The sequence below is a fragment of the Galeopterus variegatus genome, unplaced genomic scaffold (genome assembly GCF_000696425.1).
Source record: "Galeopterus variegatus unplaced genomic scaffold, G_variegatus-3.0.2 Scaffold645, whole genome shotgun sequence".
Taxonomy (NCBI): domain Eukaryota; kingdom Metazoa; phylum Chordata; class Mammalia; order Dermoptera; family Cynocephalidae; genus Galeopterus; species Galeopterus variegatus.
Genome location: NW_007726756.1, coordinates 210801 through 235556, shown reverse-complemented (window position 1 = coordinate 235556; position 24756 = coordinate 210801). Strand labels below are relative to the sequence as shown.

The following is a 24756-nucleotide window of genomic DNA, read 5'->3' as shown; positions in this document are numbered from 1 at the left end:
CAGCCTGAGTGGATGGAGAAGACGCTGGGTGGGGGACGCACAGTGCACAGGTGTGTGCACAGGTGAGCAATCAGAAGGCAGCCCTTTGACCAGGGGCAACCTTCCCATTCTCTCCCACCTGGAGGACGGAACCACATGGTCTTACACAAGGCCCCTTACAGAGGGACAGCCACCAGAATAATGCCAACTCCTTTCAGTGTGTCACTGAAGCATCCTTTAAGGACACAGCCCAAATCCAGATGTAGGGAATCTGAATTTCCAACTTTTAATAAGCTAGTTTTCATGTGCCCCCAAACAACAAGTTTGTTAGAATTGATCCCTGATGTTTACCAGTTGTGCTCAGTGGGTTTATGTGCTGAGGGGACAAACTCACCCACACAGTCCTCACGTGATGGTGACAGCTCGTGTCCCAGTGGGCAGTCACACTGAAAGCTGCCCTCAGTGTTCACACAGGTGCCACCCCTACAAAGGAGAGGGTTACGTTCACATTCGTCAATGTCTGAAAGGTAAAAACGTGAGATCCATTAAAGAACTCTGAGGAGAACAATATTCGCACATACAGCATGGGAGAGAGAATATCAGCCGAGGTAGGTGTGTGAACCAAATGTAAGAGATACAATTAACAGGAGGTGAAATAATGTTCTCCTCACTTTTCCTACTACCAGTAGAAAAATTGTAAACATCCTGCTCTCAAAGATAGCAAGCTATCAAGAAATTCACTTTCATGAAATGAGCAGGCTCACAAGAGGTAAAAATAAACAATATTTGCTTTATGTCTATGTCTCTAATCAAAATGAAAGAAAAATCGTAGACTCGTCACCCACTCCATCCTACGAGGCGAGTCCTAAAAGCCACTGAAAATGAAGCAGTGGGCTAAAAGGTTGGCAATGCCAAAAGCGTTTTTAATAACATACAAATAAGGGAAATAACATGGGATTAACATGACAATACAAACTTTGGGGTCACCCAAAATCTAAAAACTGATTTTTGGCACTATGAGTAAACAGAATCTAGTTTCAACATCTTGCTGTCATTAAGGTGTCAGGAGGTTGGGGCTCCTCGAGAGCTATCTGGGAGCAGGTTTCCCGTCTGACATTTAAATCTCTTCTCTGTCCCCGCTGCTCCAGGCTGAACTTGCCCTTCACAGCTCTGAGACAGGCAGAGGTGGGTGGAACAGGCATGCTGGGCTGGCTTACCCATGCAGTTCTTCATCATCATGAAGCCACTTTCGTAGCCCTCGAAGCACTCGCACTCAAAGCTGCCCGGGGTGTTGACACAGATACCGCTGCCACAGAGGTCAGGAGAAATCCTGCACTCGTCGATGTCTGCGTCACACAGTTTAAAAGAAAAAGAACACAGAACGAGATGAGAAGGCATTAAAGGTAAAGGCGGCGAGAGGGATCTCGTCTTCCACGCGAAAGTGCCCCACGCTTGAAATGTTGGGGACATCAGTGGCTAACAGTGCAGAGGTGTGGTTTCAGTAGATCAGATAGAGGGGGACAGAGCCTTACACGCATTCCTTTCCCCAACTGCCGTAACTGTCACAGCCAACGGGCAGGTGATGACTTTCTGCCTTTAAGAATTCTGGAATTGTGGATTTCTCTTTGTGGCTTAGAAATGGTAACAGAAAAATGAGCCAAGCAACTGTGGGATGGGCTGAAGGAGGCAGGCGGCAAGTGGAAGCAGCGTAAATCTGGAATGAAGTCCTGTGCGGGACTTGAAGGCACTGCTGGTTCTGCAGCATCCCCGGTGGGAGGTTGAGGAGACAGGGCCACTGCCCCTGAGCAGGTGCTGCAGACCACAGGGAGACAGCCCAGGGTCACACACCAGCAGCTGACCTGAGCCAGAGGGCACACATATGTGGCAGGGCCATGGGGTATGCCCCAATTTGGGTTTTTGTGTTACATTCAGATGTGAAGAGCTTACTGGTCTAATTTTTTTAAAAAATAAAGGAAAATGACAGTTTGTGTTCATTACCTTTTATAAATTACAGTAAATAAAAATCTTCAAGAGCCGTGTCTATATGCTCAAAAACAGGATTCTCTGAAAAATCTCCCATTCTAATAACTAAGACTTTTTGATAGAAAAGTCATGTCTATGTTTAAACAGTCATGTTTCAATAAATCATATATATATATGTTTAAACATGGCCTATTTAAAATTTTTTTAATTTAAAAATTAAAAGTTAAAAATTTTAAATCCAAAAATTTGTCACAGTGGGGAAATATGCTTCTGCCACTCTCTCTTTATTGCAATGAATTTATTTTTTAAGTTTTTCTCTCATGAGACTTAGTCAGTGCATAACTTGTGCATGTTCTTCTGGGAGTCCTCAGTCTCTGCTTTCCCCCAGCTTTTAGTCTTTCTCTATTGCCCTATTACAGGCTGATATGGATTGTGTCTTCTAAGTTTTACATATAAGTAGCTTGATCCCCACTGTAACTGCTGAAGGTGGGAAATCCTATTATGGTAATTGAAAGGTAGGGCCTTGAAGAGGTGATTAGATTCTGAGGACCATGCCTAGTAAATGGATTAATAATGGTGGTCAGGGGTGTGGTTCTGAGGGTTTTAAAAGAAGAACACATGAGAGGTTAGTCTCTCTCTGCTCAGCTATTTTGAAATGGGATACACTGAATTGCTGCAGTCACCACTAGGACAGAGCCAGGATGGGACCAGATGTGTTCCCTGGACTTTGGACTTCCCAGCCTCTGAAACCAGAGAGAAGGCTGTGCAAGAAGGGTACTGGCCATCAGATTTGATCTCAATAAAGAAGAAAGGGACAAGATAGGGTCATGAGAGGGTGTGGAGGTCAGGAAAGAAGCTAGAAGTATAGTATTCGAGTTTATACAATTGTTGTGGATTTAATGGTTATATTCTGTAGTACTCATATATTTTCAAAATCATATTTTTATACTTTTCCCATAAATAAACAGCATTTTCATGCTATTTTGCAGGTTTCTCACAACAAGTTTATTTGGAGGACTGGTTTATGTGGAGGGAGAAGAAATAAAAATCAAAATTTACATGTTCTCAGTGAGAGGATGGGCTTTTGAAGGCGGTATTTTCAGAGAGCAGAAGAAAGAGAGCCCATGTTTACCAAATAAATCAGCAGAGCCGCCTCACCTGTGCAGTTTCTTTCCTCCATGTCCAGAGCAAAGCCACTGTTGCAACGGCACTTGAAACTTCCAATCGTGTTTCTGCACTTTCCGTAGGTGCACATCCCAGGAAATGCTTTGCACTCATTGATATCTAAAAGCAGAACAAAGCTGCAATGTAGAGCTGGTTGATATAAAAGAGTAGGTCCACTACTTTAAGGTAAAAATCTATAGTGATGGAAAAAAAATAATGTACCCAAATAAAAATAACAGCTCTTCAATGATCACAGTGACACCACACAAAAAGTTTCCACTGTGAAAGACTCTATATTCTCAATAAAGAGTTCTGATCCCTTTATTTCTGGCCATTTGTCTTGTCAAGGTAAGTGGGGACAGAGGACTTTCTGCTGGGGACATAGCTGTCAGGCCACCTCTCCTCAGGCTGTGGGAGGGAACGCCAAGGAGCAGCAGAAGCCAGAGGAGCAGCCTGTTTTCTAGCTTGACTTCAATACCGTCTCACGCAGGTGCTATAGACTCCTGGGCCATAAGGCTGGGAATAAGCAATTCTCAGAGAGTGTGGAAGGCGTCCTGTCAGTGCAGAGGGATCCAGGCAGGTACCTTTGTAAAATGGCCGCCCGGTAAGAACGTCCCCTCTGTTAGCGAAGCCAGGCCCTCGGGGACACAGGGTCTCGTACTCCTTGGTGCCGGGTTTGGGGCATTCCTCGCACTCGCTGCCCCAGGCTGCCCCAACTGCACAGCAGCAGGCGTCCATGCGGAACTTTCCAGGAACAGGGTGGATGCACTCATCTTCATCCCACTTCAAGTAACAGTGCTCCGTGCGGATATCTACACCGAGAGCGAGACCACAGTTGGAGAATAAACCGAAACACCCACTGAATGTTCATATACCAAGCGTGTGCTCAGCACCAGGCAGGTCGCCGGGCCCTGGGGATGCACTGGTGGGCGAGAACTACAGTCCCTGCACTCCTGGGATGGACTCCGTGAGAGCAGTCATTTAGGGAGAGCAAAGGTGGGTTCTCTTCAGTATTACTTAATTCTCATCAGAAACCTTCAGGAAGATAAGGTCCCCTCATGACAGGCCTCCTTCAGGCCATCGCCCATGATCCCTTTTTTGTATTGCTCACTTCAGAAAGAGTAAAATAACTTCAGTGACAGATTCTCCTTGTTCACTAAATTACTTAAGGTGACTTTTGAGCAGTCCTGTCAGATCCTAGTCAAAAACTATGAATGATCAGCTGTGATCTATTTACCAATTTGGTACAACTTTTAAAATTGCTCTATAAAAGAAGGAATGATAGGGCCGGCCCGGTGGCGCACTGGATAGTGCGCCGCTTGGGAAGCATGGCGGCGCTCCCACCCGAGGGTTCGGATCCCATATATAGACCGGTTCCCGCTCACTGGCTGAGCGAGGCGTGGGAGCGACACCGAGGGTTGCGATCCCGTTGCCGGTCCCCGGTCCGGTACGGGGGCAACACTGAGGGTTGCAATCCGTTGCCGGACACGGAAAAAGACAAAAGACAAAAAAAAAAAAAAGAAGGAATGATATTACTGCATTTGAAGTTTTTTTTTCCCCCTGTCAACTTTGTATCATGGTTTTTGCCCTGGATTATGTAAATCTGTCGTATTAAGGAGCCAAATCATTTGTTTAAATATCTTATTTCCCTTCAGCTTTGAAACATACCAATGTTTCAGTGCTTAGTCTGTGCTAGCTAGGACCTCACAACATCAATAAACAGTCATAAAAAAGGGCAAACCCGCACAGTCTATAAATAACACATCATCTGTTAGCCAAGAGAGTCTCTGGCCAAACTACATTCAAACACTTGATAGTTTAACTACAAATATGAATAATGAGTTCAAAAAAGGTTTTCCTTAATCAAATAACATGATTTATTCGATAAGAGCATTTCAAGACATTAAATCCTGTTCTCAACCCGAAAACTATCTAACAGAGAAATAAATATCCCTGATAGAAATGTACACATAAATAAATTAATGTTTACTATTTTAGTTACTGTCAATACTGATTCTTTCAAGTTCTCAACCAAAGGTAACATCAACTTTAGCAACTGCCTTTAGTCTACAGTTACAAACATTTCCAAGTATTGCAACTAAAAAGTCCCATTTTTAAAGAAAAAATAACTGTGGTAAATATTCATTTTGATTTGAAGACTGAATATTCACAGTAGGTACTTCTGCCTATATATCTATATTACCTCTAACCAAAAAGCCACATTCTCTGCCTGACTGAAGTGTGACAGTAATCCAGTCTCATTATCACAAGGGTCCCAGGGCTGGTCTCAGTTATAGCCAGTGCCACCCAACACTGTCACCAGGGAAATAAGGATCTTCATAAGATGTGAAAGTTTTATATAAGTACAGGTAGTCTGAGTCACACTGTTTCTGAGGTCACTGAAGTAATTTGCTTAAGAAGCCATTCTGGGATAAACTGGGGGTGGGGAGAGGCATTTGAGCAAGTATGTAAAATGTTACGATAGCCTGGAGGAGTAATCCTGTGTTTTTACTACTGAGATTCATATCAATATTTACATCGGGAATCAGCACACTGGTCAAAAAAGGTTTATAAATGCTTTGATTGGCTTGCACTGAAATTAAAATATGGGGCCGGCCTGGTGGCGCACTGGATAGTGCGCCGCTTGGGAAGCGCGGCGGTGCTCCCGCCCGAGGGTTCGGATCCCACATACAGACTGGTTCCCGCTCACTGGCTGAGCGAGGCGCGGGGGCAACACTGAGGGTTGCGATCCGTTGCCGGACATGGAAAAAGACAAAAGACAAAAGACAAAAAAAAAAAAAAAAAGAAGAAATTAAAATATGAATGTGGAAACCTTGGGATGGTACATGTGCTCTGCGGTTTGCTGCAGTCCCCACTGCTCCCTATCACTTCACTCCTTTATTTACCTGCCTGGCTCCAGCAAGCATTTGGGTTTGGGATCCCTGATTTAGATGAAGTCCTATCAGAACAATTTACCACTGCTTTCATTCTCAGAATATTTCACATTTTCATATGCCGATCTTTCACTGAAACTTTCTTATATCTCCAGACAGAATGAATTAATGTAGCATAATTTGAGTACTGAGAAAAATATTTAACAAAAGCATAAGGATGAAGAATCCAATATATCCTTTCAGATTATTACAAAGACTTTGATTTTGAGTGATGTTATTGGAAATTTATTCGTTGAATGATAATTTACAATCAATGATATATCTTCATATATGATATCCTTTGGTTACTGAAGGCAACTTGATTTCACTAATCATTTGACCATACTGATACCATCATTTTGTCATTTTCAAACGATATTTATTTTTTTCTAAACATTGTACATAATATTAAGATAATTTTTTAAAGATTTAAAAATTTGAAAAGAATTTGTCTATTTTAGTACTTTGCATATTATGCTTTCTAAATAACTCCATATAATTTTACAGTCATGCTTTCTTCCCAATTTAAATATGCTGTCAAAAATTAATTTAAAGATTTGTCTATTTTAGTACTTTGCATATTATGCTTTCTAAATAACTCCATATAATTTTACAGTTATGCTTTCTTCCCAATTTAAATATGCTGTCAAAAATTAATTTAAAGTAAGATGTGTTAATTATAATAACTACACCGTACAGCATTTTTTCTTACTAGTAATTTAAAAACCATAGATATATTTAATGCCTAAAGTTCATTAAATATAATGCCACCATTGCTCATGCTTTGTCTGCAAGCTTAAATTTTAAATACAAACCTATGTAAACTTGTTTTACAAATTAAAAATTTACTGTTTGTAGCTTATTGAAAAAAATGAAAAATTGTTGTTTACAAAAAATATAGAATTGATAGAAATTTCTTTTTCAATTATGAAATTCAAGTTCATTTACCGATAAAGAATAAGAACAAATAACCATTCCTATAATACGGTGTTGAAAGAAAGATTTCTTATTTCAGATATTTAAAAAATAAGGTATTAAGAAAATTTAAATTTTAAAGGAGTTAAAGGAAAGATCAGGATCAGTGAGTGTTTTCAAACAAAAACAACATAACTTTGCCCATGACTTTTCCCGTTGTCTTAGTGCAGCTGCAATGAACTTATAAATGTTAACTTTTAAAATACTAGTCCCCAATTTTTCTTCTGTGTTCAAAACATACATAGTTTTTTAAAAAATCCAGTTAACTAAATGTGAAAGACTGAACCTTCCTAAAGTATCTGATTAAAGAATGTGAAACTTTTGAGGTGGATTATTGAGCAGTACCAAATTTTTGTATTAAACAGAAACAGTTTCACTTAAATACATTCACTTTTAAAAATCCTCTAGTGATTTCCCTCAAAATATCTCATTTAAAGCACATTTTCCTATGTACAGACTCAGTGGTATTGAACGGGCCACTGCCCAAAGGACAAGAAAATTCATGGCTGGTTTCATGTATAAAATACATGAGGGCATGAGTCTTACCCAAACACACACGGCCAGTTCCATCCAACGTAAGGCCTTCAGGGCACTCACAATGAAAAGATCCTTTGCTATTGACACAGCGTCCATTTGGACAAATGCCAGGAAACACCTCACATTCATTAACGTCTGCAGGGAAATGGAGTAAGCAGAGGGGGAAAGATGTGACAAATAGAAAAAGCAGGCGTAGTCTTACTTCCTGCATAGCACATTCAATCTGCAATACAATGTCGATTATTACTGGAGTTAAACAGAAATATTCCACAGCCCAGCCACCAGGTTTCCTAGGTACCAGCCGTGAAAATCACCACGGCCTTGCTTGTCCATAAAACACAGCCCAGACGTGCTCCTCTGCCAGCTCTACGGTGCTGTTAAGGCTAGCGACGTCTTTATGAAATTTCCCCAACTGCATAAAGAGGAGAAATGGGAAACTAAGCTGTTTCCTAAGAGTATTACGGTAAAGAATTGTTGATTACATTGAGTATTTTTATTGAAATTTAAAGGGTTTTGAAAATAATAAATATGTTGAACGTTTGAGCATGAATGTGAATTTTATGCACTGTCCTAAACATTTACAATGTCATCCAAGAACACACTCACCTTCACAAGTAATACCTTTAATCCTGGCAAACCCTCTTTGGCAAGCGGTGTCTGTATGAACAATAGGACATATTTTTACTTCACTATAAAAGAAATTACAACTGCTTTAAGTTCAAGGAACAGTATAATAGAATCTAAATTGAACTGAACAAAAACCACAAGGTGGGGTTTTAGAGGCCGAGGACTCGATCTATCCCTTCTTCAGTTCAGTAGAGCACAAGACTTGCTGTGGTCGCTCCATCAGTGTTGACCCATATTGACATTATCATCATTTTTCCCACAATTCCTTTTTGCTCTCACATTGACAACTGAATTACAAGTAAATAAAAAATTCAAGGGAAAGAGCCATCATGACCTCCTGAGACACATGCACACAAGATACTGGAGGATACAGACAGTTACCATCTAGCAACTACATTCTAGATGATTCCCTTCGTTGTCTAAAATATTCAGAACATCTGCTTGTAATACCAGGATAAACCAAATGCACATCTCAAGAGGTGAAAAAAGCTAACCAGAAAAGACACTTTAGGAAGGGTAAATGATTTTATGGTCTTCTTCACTAAGGAAATACACAGTGGAAAAGGTGCCTAGTTGAGGGAGAAGCTTTTGAGTCTGTCTCTACATCAAAGGTAAGTTCCTTCTTTTGAATAGCAGAGTCCCCAGTAAAATCCTGGGCACTTTCCAATTTTTAAATGCCACTCGGTCAGGCTCCTACCTAGTTCACACCGCTCACAGGGGCTCCCCCAGGCAGCTCCGAGGGTGGCACAGCATTCGGATTTCAGAGTGGCTCCGTTAATATTCACCTCACAGCGGTTGTCCTGGATGTTGAGCCAACACGTCCCTTTCAGGCTGTCTGAAAAGGAATAGGAAAGGGTGGGGAGTTCTTATCGCTGAAGAAAATATAACGCTGCTGTGTACACAAAAGGTATTTGTTACAATGTTTAAAAAACAGCAGGATTAATTTTCAAAACTTTAAATAACATATTCCTTTGAACATACATATGCATGTATTCAAATATGGTATATGATACATACATGAAAAATCAAATATTTTTCTATATACATATCTCACATGATATGGTAATTAATACAATTATATCTATTTATATTCTGGGATTATATCTATTGATATCTACTAATATACAGTTGCTTAAGATTTTATGGTGGTACTTAGAAACATGATCATTACAATGATAAGACCATCACTTGTGTGAAAAATATTCACAAGATTTATCCTTTATGATAAATGCTTTGATATTTAAGATTTTATCAAATAAAATCCTTCAGAAAACCCCTTTCTTTCTTAATTCCCTACCAAATAAACGCACACAATAAATGTCCTATTATAGAGGAGCCAGTATTTCTCCAACAGAAAATAACTATTTGATAAGTAATTTGAAAGGAATAAACCCTAAAAAACAAAGAAGAAAATAAACATTATCTATAAAACCACCAGGAAGACAGACCCAGGGCTAATATCTGGTATATTTTCTTTCAGTCATTTTACTATGCATATGTATATGTAGATTTATCCCTAGCTCAAAAAACAATACATGTTTCAGTTGGTTAGACCGTGGTGTTGTAATACCAAGGTCAAGAGGTTTGGATCCCTGTACCGGGCAGCTGCAACCCCCCTCCCCCCGAAAAAAACACCCAAAAAACCAAAAATATGCTTATGGTAAACTATTTGAAGAAACAGAAAGCACAAAGAAGATATAAAAATCACCTGTAGTCTGACCATCCAGGGATAACCACTCTTAACTTTTTAGAGTCCTTCTCCACATTCAAAGGTAAGTTCCTTCTTTTGAATAATAAGAGTCCCCAGTAAAATTCTGGGCACTTTAAAATTTTTACTCCATGTGCATTAGAGAGAATAATCAGTAAATCTTTTAGTGGCATAATAAAAAGTTTTTCGAGTGAACAAATAATAAACAACTGATTTTGAAGCAGTAATAGGGAATCAAGTCAAAGTTGACACAACAAATACTAATTGATTAAAGTAAATCATATATGAAGTTTTCGTTATAAAACAGTTAGGTATGCATAATATTACCAAAAGTCTTGCTGAAATGCAGACTTATAAGTCTCCAGGTGTGCAGCCCAGGAATCTGCATGGTGACAAGCTCCTCAGGTGTTTCTGATGCAGGTAGTGGAACCTACCTACAAAACCTTAATGGCATATTGTGGCACACAGACTTGGGAAATGACAAAGCAAAAGTATTTTCCTCCAGTATGTATTTTAAAACTCATTTAATAATATGTGCAGATAAGGCTGGCTTTACTTCTAAATTCAACAATAAAAACAAACAAAAACAAAAATAATGCCCACAAACGTGGAAAGGGAGTTACAATAAAACTGGCGGGCCTATGACAGGAGGAGTCATTTCTGATTCCCTAGAGAACACAGCGGAGTCATTTCTGATTCCCTAGAGAACACAGCAGCAGGGAACAGGAGATCAACACAGCCCAAACCCTTTTGGAGAGAGGTTACAACAAACAACAACTCCCTCCTTGGCTGGATACAAAAAGTTATGGGGCACGAGCATAGAGAAGAGTTGGACAGTTCCTTTGCTTTTTTCTCTGGCTGGATGTTCAGTTTGTATAAAACTGTACACAAGTGAAAAAGGTTTGCTCATCAGCATTCGTGTCCGGTCTCAAACCACAGGCTTTCAATAGGCTTACACCTGTAAATTCCATAGCACAGAGGAAAGAGAAGCTTGTGTAAGGCTACCGTGTATTTAAATGGTCTTATAATGACCCAGACTACTTACTGATTTATCACCTTGGCTGTAGTCATTTTAAGTAAAATAAATTGTAGTAGTAATTGCTAAGATTTATTAAGGTAGTGACAAAGGCTTTCCATGTGTTAATTTATTTACTTGTTAAAACAACCCTATGAGTTATGTACAACTTGTAGATTAAAAAAACTGAGGCACATAGGAGGTTAACTAATTTACCCAAGGTCACCTAGCCAGTATAGTGTAAGCATTAAGATTGAAACCCACACAGTAAGATTGAAACCCACGCAGTCTGATTCCAGAGACCTCATTCTATAGCACCATGCTTCTTTAGGTTGGTACTGCACCAACACTTAAAAGTTACAAATCCATTGATAGATGACACCCCTGCCACCAACCCTATACAGCTTTCTCTCTCCATCTCTGTCCTCTCTCTGTTTGTCATGTGTTCACACTACATATAGATATAGATAAACAGTAAGGGGTTAGTTAAGAACTCTGAAAAAAATAAAGCACGGTAAACAGCTTGATGGTTTAAAGGGGAGAAAGACTTAATTTATCTAGGATGATAAGAGAAGTTCTGACTTATAATGTGTCATCTGAACAGAGGCATAAAGAAAACAAAATGAGGAGACCTGGGTGAAAAACATTTCAGCCAGAGAGGTTAAGTGCAGTGGACTTTAGGTGAGCACATGTTTGATACGTCTGAGCAAGAAGTATGGCTCCAGTGGAGGGGAGGGAGGCAGAGCTGTGGGAGACAGACACAGCAGGAGCGAGATCAAGAGGTGACACAGGCTTTGACAAAGATGTGAGCTTCTACTCTGAGTCGAGAAGCCAAGGTTTTAACAGACAGGGTTTCTAGCAAGGGAATGGCATGTTCTGACTGATGTTTTAAAAGAATTACCTGGTAGCTATGTGGAAAATAGACTATAGAATAGCAACTATGGGGGGGTGGGTAATATATAGAGGCTACGATAATAATCAAAAAGAGAAATAATGGTGACTTGGATTAAAGGTTGTTGTTGGTGTTGGTGAGAAGTGGTTGAAATATGGATAAACCTCAAGTACCATCAATAGATTTTGCTGCTGGATTTGATGTGCAGTTGGAGAAAAAGGTGTCGAAGATCATGCTGAGGTTTTGGGGGGTGGCAACTGGAAGAACAGAGCTGCCATTTGCAGAAATGGAAATGTTTCTAGGAGACACAGGTGCAAGCCATAAGATAGGAATTTGGTTTTAGACATGTTAAGTTTGAGATGTCTGCTAGACATCTAAGTGGAGACACTGTGCAGACAGTTGGGAATACAAGTCTGGAATTTGTGGAGACATTGAGGGTAGAGCAGTAAATCTGAGTCAACGCAGAGGCAATCTAAGGACGAATGTGGACAGAGAAGTGAACAGGTTCAAGGACTAAGTGACGGAGCACTTCAGTTTGGAAGGCAAGAGGAGGAGGACTTAGCAAAGGAAACTGAGAAAACAGGCCAGAAAATCGAAAGGAGAAGAAAATAGTCATGGCTGGGGGGCCAAAAATGGAAAACTTCTTGAGAAGGAGTGAGTGAGGGGTGGTGCCAAATACTGCTAATAGTCTAAGATGAGGAAAGAATAGACCACTGGATTTGACAGTAGGGAGCCACTGCCCTTGTCACATCTGTGCAGGTTGAGGACAGAGTGCAGGCCCAGGCCAAAGATAAGGGAAACCGGTCTAGATTACCCACAGCCATCAAGCCACAGCAGTGTCGTGCAGGAAAGATTAATCACGTTTACTGTTCTATTATATTTTATCACAGCAACCAGAATAGAATAGCCTTTTTAAGTAGTTTGCAGAATAGTTTAAGATGAATTTATATTTAGAAAGTTTGAAGAATAGATTCTAAAACCTTAAATATTCTTAAAGTCCAATTAATTCATAAGTGGTCTAACTTTATTTTAAATTAGAAGCACATCATGAAATTTTTCTTCAGTTCAAAATTTAGAGACCTGGACCTTGTGAAAGAGAAAGTTGAAGGCACCAATTACAGCCACTGACAGTCCTATTAAAAAAAATACATTCTTAATTTTTTCTACGTATATTTTACTATTTATATCCTTTTTTCAACTAGAATTCTCTTTTTAATTAAAAAAAGTAGATAAAATGATTTCTAAAATTTAAAAATATTAGGTAAATTTATTTCTGGGCAGCTCTAGACTGGGGTATACAAATTTGATCATAACGAATGAAAACACATACCACACAGGCTGAGAAAATTATGTTGGTATTTAGTTGTTGGCACTTGGGAGAATGACATATAACTTGGGAGTAAAAAGTCTTTGTTCTCGTTTCATTAATAACTATAAGAGCAAAAGGCCAAAATAACAGAAGTCTATACGATGAAGCAAAAACTAAGATATCTTTGATGCTCAAGTGGCATACAGATTTAGTTTTCTGAGACATTAATTGACTAATGCTGAGTTCATTTCCTTTGCATAATAAAATGACTCCATCTCAGTTGGAAATTGCGGCTTAGCAAAAATATTTCTGCCTTACGCGATCCAACCCGCACCCCAGCCCCCCAACCTGGAATTCTATAAGAAAAAAAGTAATGCCCCAGGCAGATGGCGGTCTACTTCCTAAAATGGAGAGCCGAACAAGGCTCACATTTCACCAGCTGTACCTCATTGGGAAATAAAGAGCTGGAGTTTCTAAAGAGAAAGTTTTCATTGATAATTCTGGACTTGGTCATTTCTCTTTATGTAACAAGCAGGTACTCCAGCATCCAGCTAAATATGATTAACATCAGACATAATGCTGAAAATACTGCTGTCTTTGGCAAATATTAAATGAAAATTCATTTTGGCCAGATAACAAACAAACAAAAACTGCCAACTTATTTGGCATTGTGTAAAACTGAAATATCTTCCTATATGGAATATATATTTAGCTCATTTAAAGGCAGAGACTTGCTAATGATATTAATTGTGGTATGGATGCCTAGTGAATAGAGCCACAGATAGTAGAAGAAGGGAAAAATTACTGGGACAGTTTTTTCCCCTCACACATGCTAAATTTTTCTTTACAGTTACATATCAGACTATTTCATTTTATATACAGTTTTTGTTATCAAAAACTGACCTTAAATGATTTGAGACATATTAAAAGATGTTAGCTTAGAAGTATTGAAATCTTTCTCTCTAGAGCTTTTCCAAAGCAAGAAAACAGTTCTCTTCCTTGGAGACTATAAATTTATGATTGATGGAAGAAAGGAAAAAATAATAAATTCCCTCTATGTGTTTATAAAGTTTAAAATCTTCAAATTCTTGTCCTGTTAACTGAATCCAAATTCCACCACATTTTTGTTTATCATTGAAGGTTGTTTACAAAATGTATGCAGTGGGGATTTGATTGTACTGATGCCTAAGGCATTTTTAGGGTTACAAGTCTGTGTGTGGTATGGGAATGCTTATGACTTATAGCACACTATATTGACTTATACGAAAGAAACACTTCATAGAATCTAACAAAATGTAAGAGGCTACCTAGTTGATGCTATTATGATAATGAGAGAAAACAACTTATGCAACTCCTAATTATTAGTTTCTTATAATCAGTCATATTCTGTTTTTATCCACAGTAAGTGTGCTTATTTTTGCAGCAACACTGAAACGGCAGCACAGTGTATGAATCTTACCAATACAGATCAATCCTGTGGAGCTGAGTTTGCTACCAGGAGAACATTCACAATTGAAAGATCCAAGGTTGTTCCTGCAGGCCCCGTTGACACATGGGTTGCTTTCACATTCATTTATATCTACAATCCAGAAGGAAAAGATTTTGTTAGAACTGCCATGTGTTTCTGGAAAATATTATTACAACAAGCCATGCTATGCCAGAATGTCTGGTAAACTTGGCTCTTGTGATTTTAATACGTATCTATGAGGCATAAAGTGAATGGGGAATAGAGACATGCATTTTGCAGTGTGGATACACATCGATACGACTGGGGATTCAGGAGGACTACAGAGATCAGCTTATTTGGAAAGGGTTCAGTATGTGCTTCATTACTACAACTTTACATAAATTGGATTAGTTTTTCCTCCACAGTAAGATGTAATTCCAGGTGCAACATAGGTTGACTGTTACTGTCATTTGTGGTTCCATAAGGCTTTGAAGAATTAAAAAAGCCTATCTTAGAAACAAAATATCACAATGCTGGCATTAATTCCAAACTCCTGGATACAAATCAGGAAACTAAAACTTTCACTGTGGGCACAGAATTCTTCTCTAGTCCCTATTTACTTTCCCCTCTCTTTAGCCTGTTTACATTTATATGTTTAGTCTGGTAAGTTTTTTCAAACACGGCTAATTTTGGTAAAATAAAAATTAGAAAATTTGATGAAGTACAAGTGCTTTAAATAGCAGGCCTCTACAGTCATTAATTTGACTTGAGTCCTAAATCAAATCATATACCATAATCTAAACAATTCCTGTTGATGGTCAGAGTACACAGAACTGCAGTATGCCTAGGTCCTCAAGTGGTGACTAAAGAAAATGTCAAGCCTGTAAAGTTAAATAGTTTAACACATGAGTTAATGAAAAATAAATACAAGCTTTGGTTAAAGTACTAGAAACAATATCAAAGACACTTTCAGTATAAATTCAACCACTCAATTTAAAGAAGTGGCACACACATTCTTTCTCTGCATGGTTAATTATCTGAAAAGGTTAATATACCTCAAGACATTTTATGTTGAACACTAGGCTTTCTGAGTTCACAAGAATACTTTTTTTCCTCTAAACATTTCTTTGAATTTAATATAAAACACTTTACTATACTGAGGAAAACATGTAAACAAATAACAAGACTGTAATAATTGCTCTTGAACATCTCAAGTCAAATATAAATTAAACTGATCCTGAAAGGGCAGGGCTCAGATCTGATTTTCAAGTCAGTGGACTTGAAATGCAAATTGAAAAATCAATGTGGAAAACAGGTATGTTCTTTCTTCGCTACTTCAAATTTACTAATGAAGTACGCAGAACTGATTTAATTCCTGAACAGAAACTGTCTGAGGAAACGTAAATGCATTTTGCTTTCAGGTTATTTGTAGTGAGAAACCTTTTTTTAAAAAAATACAAGACCAGGTTCTATAAATACAGCACAGATTTGTAATAAAAACATCTATTCCAGAGAACTGAAATTCTTTCATGAAAGCACAGTGCAAAAGAGGAACTAGTCAACAAAAAAGGAAGTAGATAACTAATATGAGGATAGACCACATGTAATTCTTGTATTATTTTCACTTGTAAGAAGCCTGACAAAAAAGTCAACATTATATATTTTAAAAATCCCTATTTTAAATTAAGCAATTATGAACTCAAAAACTATAAACGCATGTAATGACAACTAACAATATCAACTATTTAGTTTTCCTTTAAATACAATGTTTTTACGTTATAAATGTCATGGAACCAGGAATTGAAACAGTTCACTGTACATTCCTGGAAATAAACTTCAAAGCACATCTGGTTTACATTTAACTAGTTATGTCACTGGAAACACAATCTAAACCACAGTGCTTGCTGTAAAAATTTTAACTTTCACAGACTCAGAGCTCAAACAAAAAAAAAGTAAAATAAAGTTTTTGTAACTTCAGTGTGAAATATAAAGGAACTTTAGTCTTTATTATTAGTGCTATTTATTATACATTTAGAATAGCCTGTGGAAAACATGGATGACAAACAAAATTAGCAAATGTACCAAATATATACTGAGAAAGCTAGAATTTGTAATGAATCTGCTAATAATTCCCTGTCTAGTCTTTGGAAATTAAGAAAGAACAGAATGAAGAGGGCTGCTTCAGGCAGGCAAATTTACTGTTTGAATGCGATGGTAGAAATAAGAAGGGAAAAAGAGATTAGTGGCCTTCAGGTCTATTTTTTGCAAAGCTCTCAAAAAAATGCAAATAACTATGGGAAGAGAGTGTAGAAATAACAATTATTTGGTTAGGTTTCCCATGATAAATCATTTTTATTTCGACCAATGTCATAGGACTGAAGTCAAAATATTTCTCCATCATTTCTTCTTTATTTATAAAACATGAATTTCTTTCCTATGAGTGACAAATATAAAATAGTTTTCATATGAAGAAAAGTTTCAGACTTATCAAGAACAAGTACCTTTTGAACAAAATAAGTGAAGATCACTCTTTTTAACGCTCACTGCTGCCTGACTTGGTTTTCATGTGCTTTAATTCACATGTAGTCGCCCAGTGTTATGCTATTACACACCGCTGGCTCCTACTCTGGTTCGTGCAAGCAAGTGGAATTTCAGGTCTCAGTACCTTTTGACTCCATCTTGTTCAAATGGAGAGAATATGCTATAAACAATCACTGACAACTCAGTATACATACCAAACAGAATCAGACCCTATCTGTTTAATTCCCCACTATGTATCTCTCTCACAATAGCACCAAAGGGTACAGCAGCTATGGATGGGCAAACCAGTTCTAATAATCATCAGTTCCCTAGTTAAATCAAGATGATATCCTAAGCTGCTCTTGCTTCCAAAGTTTCCTGAGATTCTACAGAAGCTTAACCCCCCAAGACAGTAGACACAACTGATAAAGGTCAGTGAGAAGGAAGTGTAGAAAGGTGAGAAAAACAAAAACCGTTTAAAATCCCTTCTCCCGACCCTCCAAAAAAATCATGTAGGAAATATGCCTAGATCACTTTTTCACAAAGCACGTTTCTCAGAGCAATTTTGAAGGATAATAGGTGTTAGAAGTGAGAGCAAGATCTGGAAAATAGGGACTCTGCAGTTAAATGCATTTGAGAAGCCTTAGTTGGCTTAAAAAGAGAGCTCTTATCTATAGAAAGATATTTCAAACTCTTAAGTGTCCTTGTTCATCTATGAAGATGAATCTTCAAGTCCTTTAACTGGGAACGCAATGAGGGTTCCCCTTTAGAAAGCTCCTGCAAAGGTGTTGGACAATGGGGGAAAGTCACCAGAACTAAGTTTAGCAAAATGGGATTTTATGCCGAGATTTTCTTTTTCTTTTCTGTATTTATTCTTTCTTCAGGCTAATTACTGTTTTTCAGTGGTCTCTCCAATTCAGTCCAAAGTTAGAATTGCACTTTGTAATTGCATTTCATTGACTTCTGCAGAGTCATTTGTGTTTTGGCATCTTGTTCAATAGTCCTAACTTGTTTCTGTTCACAAGAATGCTTTGAAGTTAAACAGTAAGATGAAGAGAGAATGTTAACATCTTTTTGCATAATATTACTATTGCAGCTTTCTTGGCTGCAGAATCACTAAGAAACAAATACTTTAACAGATAAGGAAAGGGCTATTTCACACTAATTAAAGATGAAACCTTTTTTTAAAGAAAGCTACAATTCGGAAGTAGTAATTGGATTTGAGAATGTTATGGGCCCCTTTCCGCAGGCCCACACAGTGAGACTTAAACAGGAACAACGACTGGTAGTCATGCCACAGATTATTGTGAAATATACAGTACTTTGATCAAGATACAAAAACATAACTGAGTGCACTCATCACTTCGCCAGTATCTCACTGAAAATGAAGACTTCTCTCAGCATTTAACTCATTCAATTAACTTCCATGGCAGATAAATGTGGTCAAAAGAAAGGAAAAAGTTTTTAGATACTGATTTATGATCTGTAAGTCCAAATGATAACTTTTAAATTATCACATGAAAAAGACAATTTTCTTAGACTATAAATTTAATTAAAGTGACCATTTTTAGTAAGGCCTGAAATGTTTCTTGGGCGTATTGATCATTTCATAAATAAAATGTCTAAGAGCTTATTTTGCCATTACAATTCAGGTTCCTAGGTTCATGCACCACAGTGGTTTTAGATAGCTTTTTTTTTTTTGGTGGCTGGCCAGGAGGGGTATTTGAACCCTTGACCTTGGTGTTATAACATGTGCTCTAACCAACTGAGTTTTGGCCAGCCCTGCAGTGGCTTAAAAAGTGGAAAACAAAGTAAACAAATAAAAATCTGACATTTTATTTTAGCAAATAAAACAATATGGCTCCTTTTACTTTTCTACTTTTTTTTTTTTTCACTTCGAAATGTTTGTTCTAAATGTTTGCTGATATTTTATGTGACGGGAACAAAACTGACGGTGTTTGTAAACTGGGTTAGGTGCATTCCATTTTTAAATCTGACAGATTAGCTGAAAAAAGATTATGAAATAAAGATATTCAAGGTTTGCTGATATTTTATGTGACGGGAACAAAACTGACGGTGTTTGTAAACTGGGTTAGGTGCGTTCCATTTTTAAATCTGACAGATTAGCTGAAAAAAGATTATGAAATAAAGATATTCAAGCAATACTCTAATTTTTGCTGCAGTGCTCCATCACTGTAATTGATGTTTATACATCTTCTGGTATTCACAACTAAGGAGAGGAAGACAGCTCTTACCTTCACAGGTCTCTGTCTCGGTCCTGAACACATACCCAGGTGGGCAGGTGCAGCTGTAGCTTCCTGGCGTGTTTCGGCACAGTCCATTATCACAAAGCAGTCTGTTTACCAAGCACTCATCAATGTCTGAAAGCAACCATGGGAAGACAGGAGATACACTTATTTAAACATCTATCACAGGGACCACAGTTATTTGTTTTTTCCCTCACCCCTCTCTCTGGCTTAGTCTCTTTGCACCACAGCAGACTCCTTCATACTAAGCGAAATATATTGTTTTATTCAAATGGGATATTCTTATGCTGGTGGCTCTTTTTAAGATGTTTTGAAATCCCTGGAAAGTATGTAGTAGTTTGGAAAAAGCACATTATTGCTTTGTTACCCTTTCATCCACTTTTTGTCCTGTAATGGTACTATATTGGATGTATTTTAAAGCACTGATGAAATATATGAAACGGTTACATTCATGTGCCTATATACTTGCCTACGTATAATAAAAGTAACAGATGGTATTATTTCACTTTTTCCTGATTAAATTCCCCAAAATAATGCATTAAACAGCAGTTAAACAAAAGGTATTCACTAACCTTTTTCCATTGTGTTTTTACCTCAGAAATAATTAGTTATTAATGGAAAATTAATTATGTATTTTGCATATTCCTTTAGCAGAATAGAACAGCCTAGAGAGTATCATCTAAACCTCGAGTATAAGCTTACATTGAGTTTAACCTTCATATCCACAATCTCACTTTTAAAAGTGTAGTTAATAACAGAAAGAAATAAAAAATGTAGTTTGAAGTGAAGAGTTCCTTTTGCTTAAAGTTATATTTTTAGTCTTGCAAATATAATTGTCCCTTATCAATCAATATACTGACACTGTAAAGATTTGGAAAACAGAGATCAGAAAAATATTCCCTATAATTCCATCACCACTGATAATATCAACTTTTATGTTTTATCTGATCTTTTTCTTTTTGGATGTTATGTTTTTGCTCCAATTCTAAATCTTGGCACTTTAAAAATTAACATTATATTTTAAGAATGGCCATAATTTTTCCCACGATTGTATGTGTTATCAAGTGACTGCATCATATTTTCCTACCCATTTCTTCATCCTATGTATTGAATCGTGTTCCTCAAAAAATACATGTTGAAATCTTAACTCCCAGTATCTCAGAATGTGACCTTATTTGGAAATAGGGTTTTTTATAGAAGTAATCAAGTAAAAATGAGGTCATCAGGGTAGGTCATAATCCAACATGACCAGTTTTCAAACAAAAAAAGGAAATTTGGACATAAAGGTAGATACACACAGAGAGAAGATAATGTGCAGACACATGGGGACAACTTGGTCGTGTGACTGGAGTGATGCATCTACAAACCAAGGAATTCCGAGAACTGCTGGCAACCACTAGAAGGTGCAAGAGGAAAGGAAGGATTCTCCTCGGCAGCCATCAAAGAGCATGGAGCTGCTGACACCTTGATTTTGAACCTCTAGGCTTCCAAACCGTGGGACAATAAGTATCTGTTGCTTTAAGTGACCCAGTTTTGGATACTTTGTTATGGCAGCCCTAGCAAACTAAAACATTCTATTACTAGAATTTGGCTTTTTTATTTTTAAAATCTAGTTTTAACTTTTCTCAAAATTATATATATACCGACTTAAAGAGTTCAGTAAGTAGTTGCATAACCTGTGTTCAGTGTGTGAATGCTCACTGAATCTTCCTGTTTTCAGTAGGGTACCCATGTTCTCAAATGTATTTGGAAGCTAATCTGAAAGTGACTTTGCTGCTGGTGAATAAAAGCTAGCTTGCTTTGCATATTTTTAGAAATGTTCAATAATCTTTGGCTGGTGCTCTTCCCAGTAGGCTTCAAAATCTATCATAAGTACATAATATTAATATAGCTTTATACATCCATCTGTATGTATGTCTTCAACTCAAGATCAAATAGATATGTTCAATCATAAAAACGATTGCCAGAAAATAGAAAACATGTGTTTCTTTCTAATCATAATAATCAACACTTAGTTGTATAAGTCATCGGTGATTAGTTGTAAAAATTATTATGCATAATAATGGATATTCATTTTATAAAAGTGAATTCAAATGTTCTATGGGAAAATCTAGATTCTTCACAAATTCTTGAATATATGAACTAATAGAAAACAATGAAACACTATCAGACCTCCTCATTACCCTCCCTTCCTTTTGATAAACATAAATTACATACTTGAACTTTTTCAACATTCTAATATAAATTAAAAAAGAAAATACCTTTGTTTCAATTATCGTGTTCAGATATGTTGCAGCAATGGTTGTTTCTTTATAAAGTCAAAGTTCTCTCAACTTGCAACACTTTATTTTCTTGACTTAATATTATCCATACTGCCCTACAATTTTTGAAGTCTACTTCTCAGTGAAAAATTATAGGATTAAGATATATGCAGTAAAACAATAGGCCAATAATTAAGTATGTGTTCATTCATTTGGGAAAAGAATATTTTAAATACTAAGCAGTACTACTAAGAACTCTATTACTGAGTGACAAAATTTGATTCCAATACTTTTATACTGATGTATACTACAAAGAAACAGAAGAAAGTGTAAATGACGAGTTTTAGTCACTTATTTGTATTTTTAGTTATCCTCTAATCCATGGGATTAAACTGTATGAAGGCTCTTGTATAAATATAACTACTTACCAATACAGTTTCTTCCAGAGGCATCTGGTTCGTAGCCACTGTTGCAATTACAACGGTAACTACCACGTAAGTTTTCACAAATTCCATTGGCACAGATATCGGGATCCAAAGCACACTCATTGATATCTGCATTAAATGTTGAAAGTTTAATGCTCACAGACATTTTATTGTTTGTTGATAAATGCAGATCTAATAAAAATCATTCAACATATGAAGTATTTAACTCTGCAAACCCATAATTTGCATGTCTTTCAGAAAGGAAAAAAAATGAATATAAGGAGTAAGAAAATAAAATTGAGAATGCAGAACACTTCACTGGTAAGCCAAAAGAAAAATGAAAGAAGCTGGCAGCAATTCAAAGAATTAAACCATGTAATATGCCTGTATTTATTATAAAATTAATAAACAAAATTTATAGGCTGTTGGCTCAAAATCCAAAGGAAAACTCAACTTGACAGGTACTATCTAATTAAAAGACAAAGATTTATTAGGGTGGCCTATATAATTTTATGGTCCCTGAAGGCACAGGATACTTCTATTTTATTATCTCTCTCTCTCTCCTTTTTTCTTGCAGTCAACTAAGTAATATAATATTTAATAAGTGTTTCTCATTGTTGATAAGTTGAAATTAATGGAGAGGACACTTTAAATGTGGATGCTTCAGGACCTGATGTTTTCCAAGAAGCCATGAACGTGACTACAACTCCATGTTACTCATGAGCAGTGGGAACTGAGGACTGATGTACTTGTCTGAGCGATGAAGTCATTTCCAACAAGCTGTTGGCTCTGTTGGGGATGCCATGCTGACAGATTAAAGTAAGAGGAGGCCCCAGATCAAATTTCGATCACTATGTACCAATTTCGATGCCATTTTTTTCAAGAAGTTAGAAGGCCTTCTTAAATATTCCAGAAATGTCTTTCATTTTATACTTGGGAAAAACACCCTTGTAAAAGTTTGCTTCTTTATTCTGGTTTTGGATATTCATTGTAAAGGTTCAACATTACGACTGACTAATCTATAATTTGTCTAAAGTTTTCTCAAACATGAAATTAGAATAATATATATATATATAAAAGTGAAGATTAACAGCACCCTGCACTTTTATTTAAAATATAGATGAATCTATATATATGTTAAAATTAAAAAGAATCTTAATTATAAACACATACATACTCAAATGTTCAATATTCCATATTGGAATTTTGTTAACCACAGTATTGAATTTAAAATCAGATAACTGTAAAAATTCTACTCCTTAAGCTGAACAGAAACATTTTAGTGTTCTTAGGCCTAAGTAGTCTTATGCATATTCTTAGGCATAATAGTCTAAATGGGGCAGTATATCTGGAACTTGATTTTTTCACACGTCTGTTGAAGATTTGTTTTTTCTAATGCTACCTGCACCATTATTTAATATTTTCTCTTAAAATTAACTTATTTTTTTAACCTAAATACCAATTCTAGCCTCTTCTTAAGCAATGGTATTTATAAAATCATGGGTGTAGTTTTTAGTGATGGTTTTATATTTAACAGATAAATATTTATCCAAGATGAAAAATGTGAATCAATATACCACTTAATGTCCTCTAAGGAAGAATTATGTGCATTAGTTTTTAAAATAAAAAAAATTATTATTTTCTAGCACATAATTATTCAAGAATTTTAAAATCACAGATAAGAATTAAAAAGTTAATACAAATCACTTGAAATCATCATCCTGAAGATCATTAACATATTGATAAGTGTTAGCAACATTTTGGACATATGGAAACTTTAAAAACAATAAATCTAAATTGTGTTTTAGAGTTTACTGTCTAAATTTTTCTCTTCCAATAATAAAATAACAACAGCTAAAACTTACGTAATAGTACTTACCAAGTGTCTGGTATTGTTCTAGTATTTCACATCTTATAATTTAATCTTTCCAATAGTACAAACTAGATACTACTGTTTTCTCTCTTTTGCAACTGAAATAATCAGGACACAGAGCAGTGCAGTAACTTGACCAGGGTCACACAGCTTGTGAGTAGGGGAGCAGGACTGGCTCCTGGGCGCTCTATTTTGTCATGTCAATGTTGCATTTAATAGACTAGTATTTTTTTTCTGTTATGTGGAGGTACGTAACAGAAAACCGATCTCCAACTGATGAAATTAGGTTTGTCCAACTTTTAGCAATTGTGATAAATAATATGAAGTTCACTATATTACTAGGAAATCTCTTGGAATTAAAACTTTTCAAAGTTAGCCACTTTTAAGGTTTTTGGTAGTCCTCCCCTCCTTAAACCTCAGTTTACCCTTCCTTCAGCAGTAAAAGACAGTACTTTTTGTTATACCCTCACCATGACTGGGAAAAATCAATCATCTATACTTTACCAATCTGATAAACAAAAATGGCACCTTATTTTATTTTTATTTTAGAGTAGGCATCTTTTTACATGGAATTTACCATTTGCATTTCTAGTTTGTGAAATCCTGTTTGTGTACACTGCACTTTTTTTTACAGAGGATTTCAACTTCCCTTATTGACTGATGGAATTCCCTTAAATTCCTTAAAGACTAAGGGATGATACATACAAATATTTTTCCAGTTTACATGTGTATTTTAGTCTTTGGTGTCTGCTTTGAAAGTCCTTTACCACCGCAAAAAAATCATACATTCCCTATGAAAATTGTTTTTTAAGGTTTAATGTAGGGACCTAACTTCATATTT

At 36.7% G+C, this 24756-nt stretch overlaps 1 protein-coding gene across 1 annotated transcript in view; it reads right to left on the bottom strand.

Annotated features, from left to right (window-relative positions):
- Positions 1–24756, bottom strand: part of FBN2 (fibrillin 2) — a gene marked incomplete at its 5' end in the record, with an annotated part of 260278 nt that overhangs the window by 72508 nt on the left and 163014 nt on the right. The window contains 10 exons of the mRNA XM_008570929.1: positions 374–499; positions 1197–1325; positions 3121–3246; positions 3711–3938; positions 7581–7706; positions 8178–8228; positions 8896–9033; positions 14582–14701; positions 19345–19470; positions 22046–22234. Coding sequence (XP_008569151.1) covers positions 374–499; positions 1197–1325; positions 3121–3246; positions 3711–3938; positions 7581–7706; positions 8178–8228; positions 8896–9033; positions 14582–14701; positions 19345–19470; positions 22046–22234 — 1359 coding nt within the window. The remainder of the gene's footprint in view (positions 1–373; positions 500–1196; positions 1326–3120; positions 3247–3710; positions 3939–7580; positions 7707–8177; positions 8229–8895; positions 9034–14581; positions 14702–19344; positions 19471–22045; positions 22235–24756) is intronic.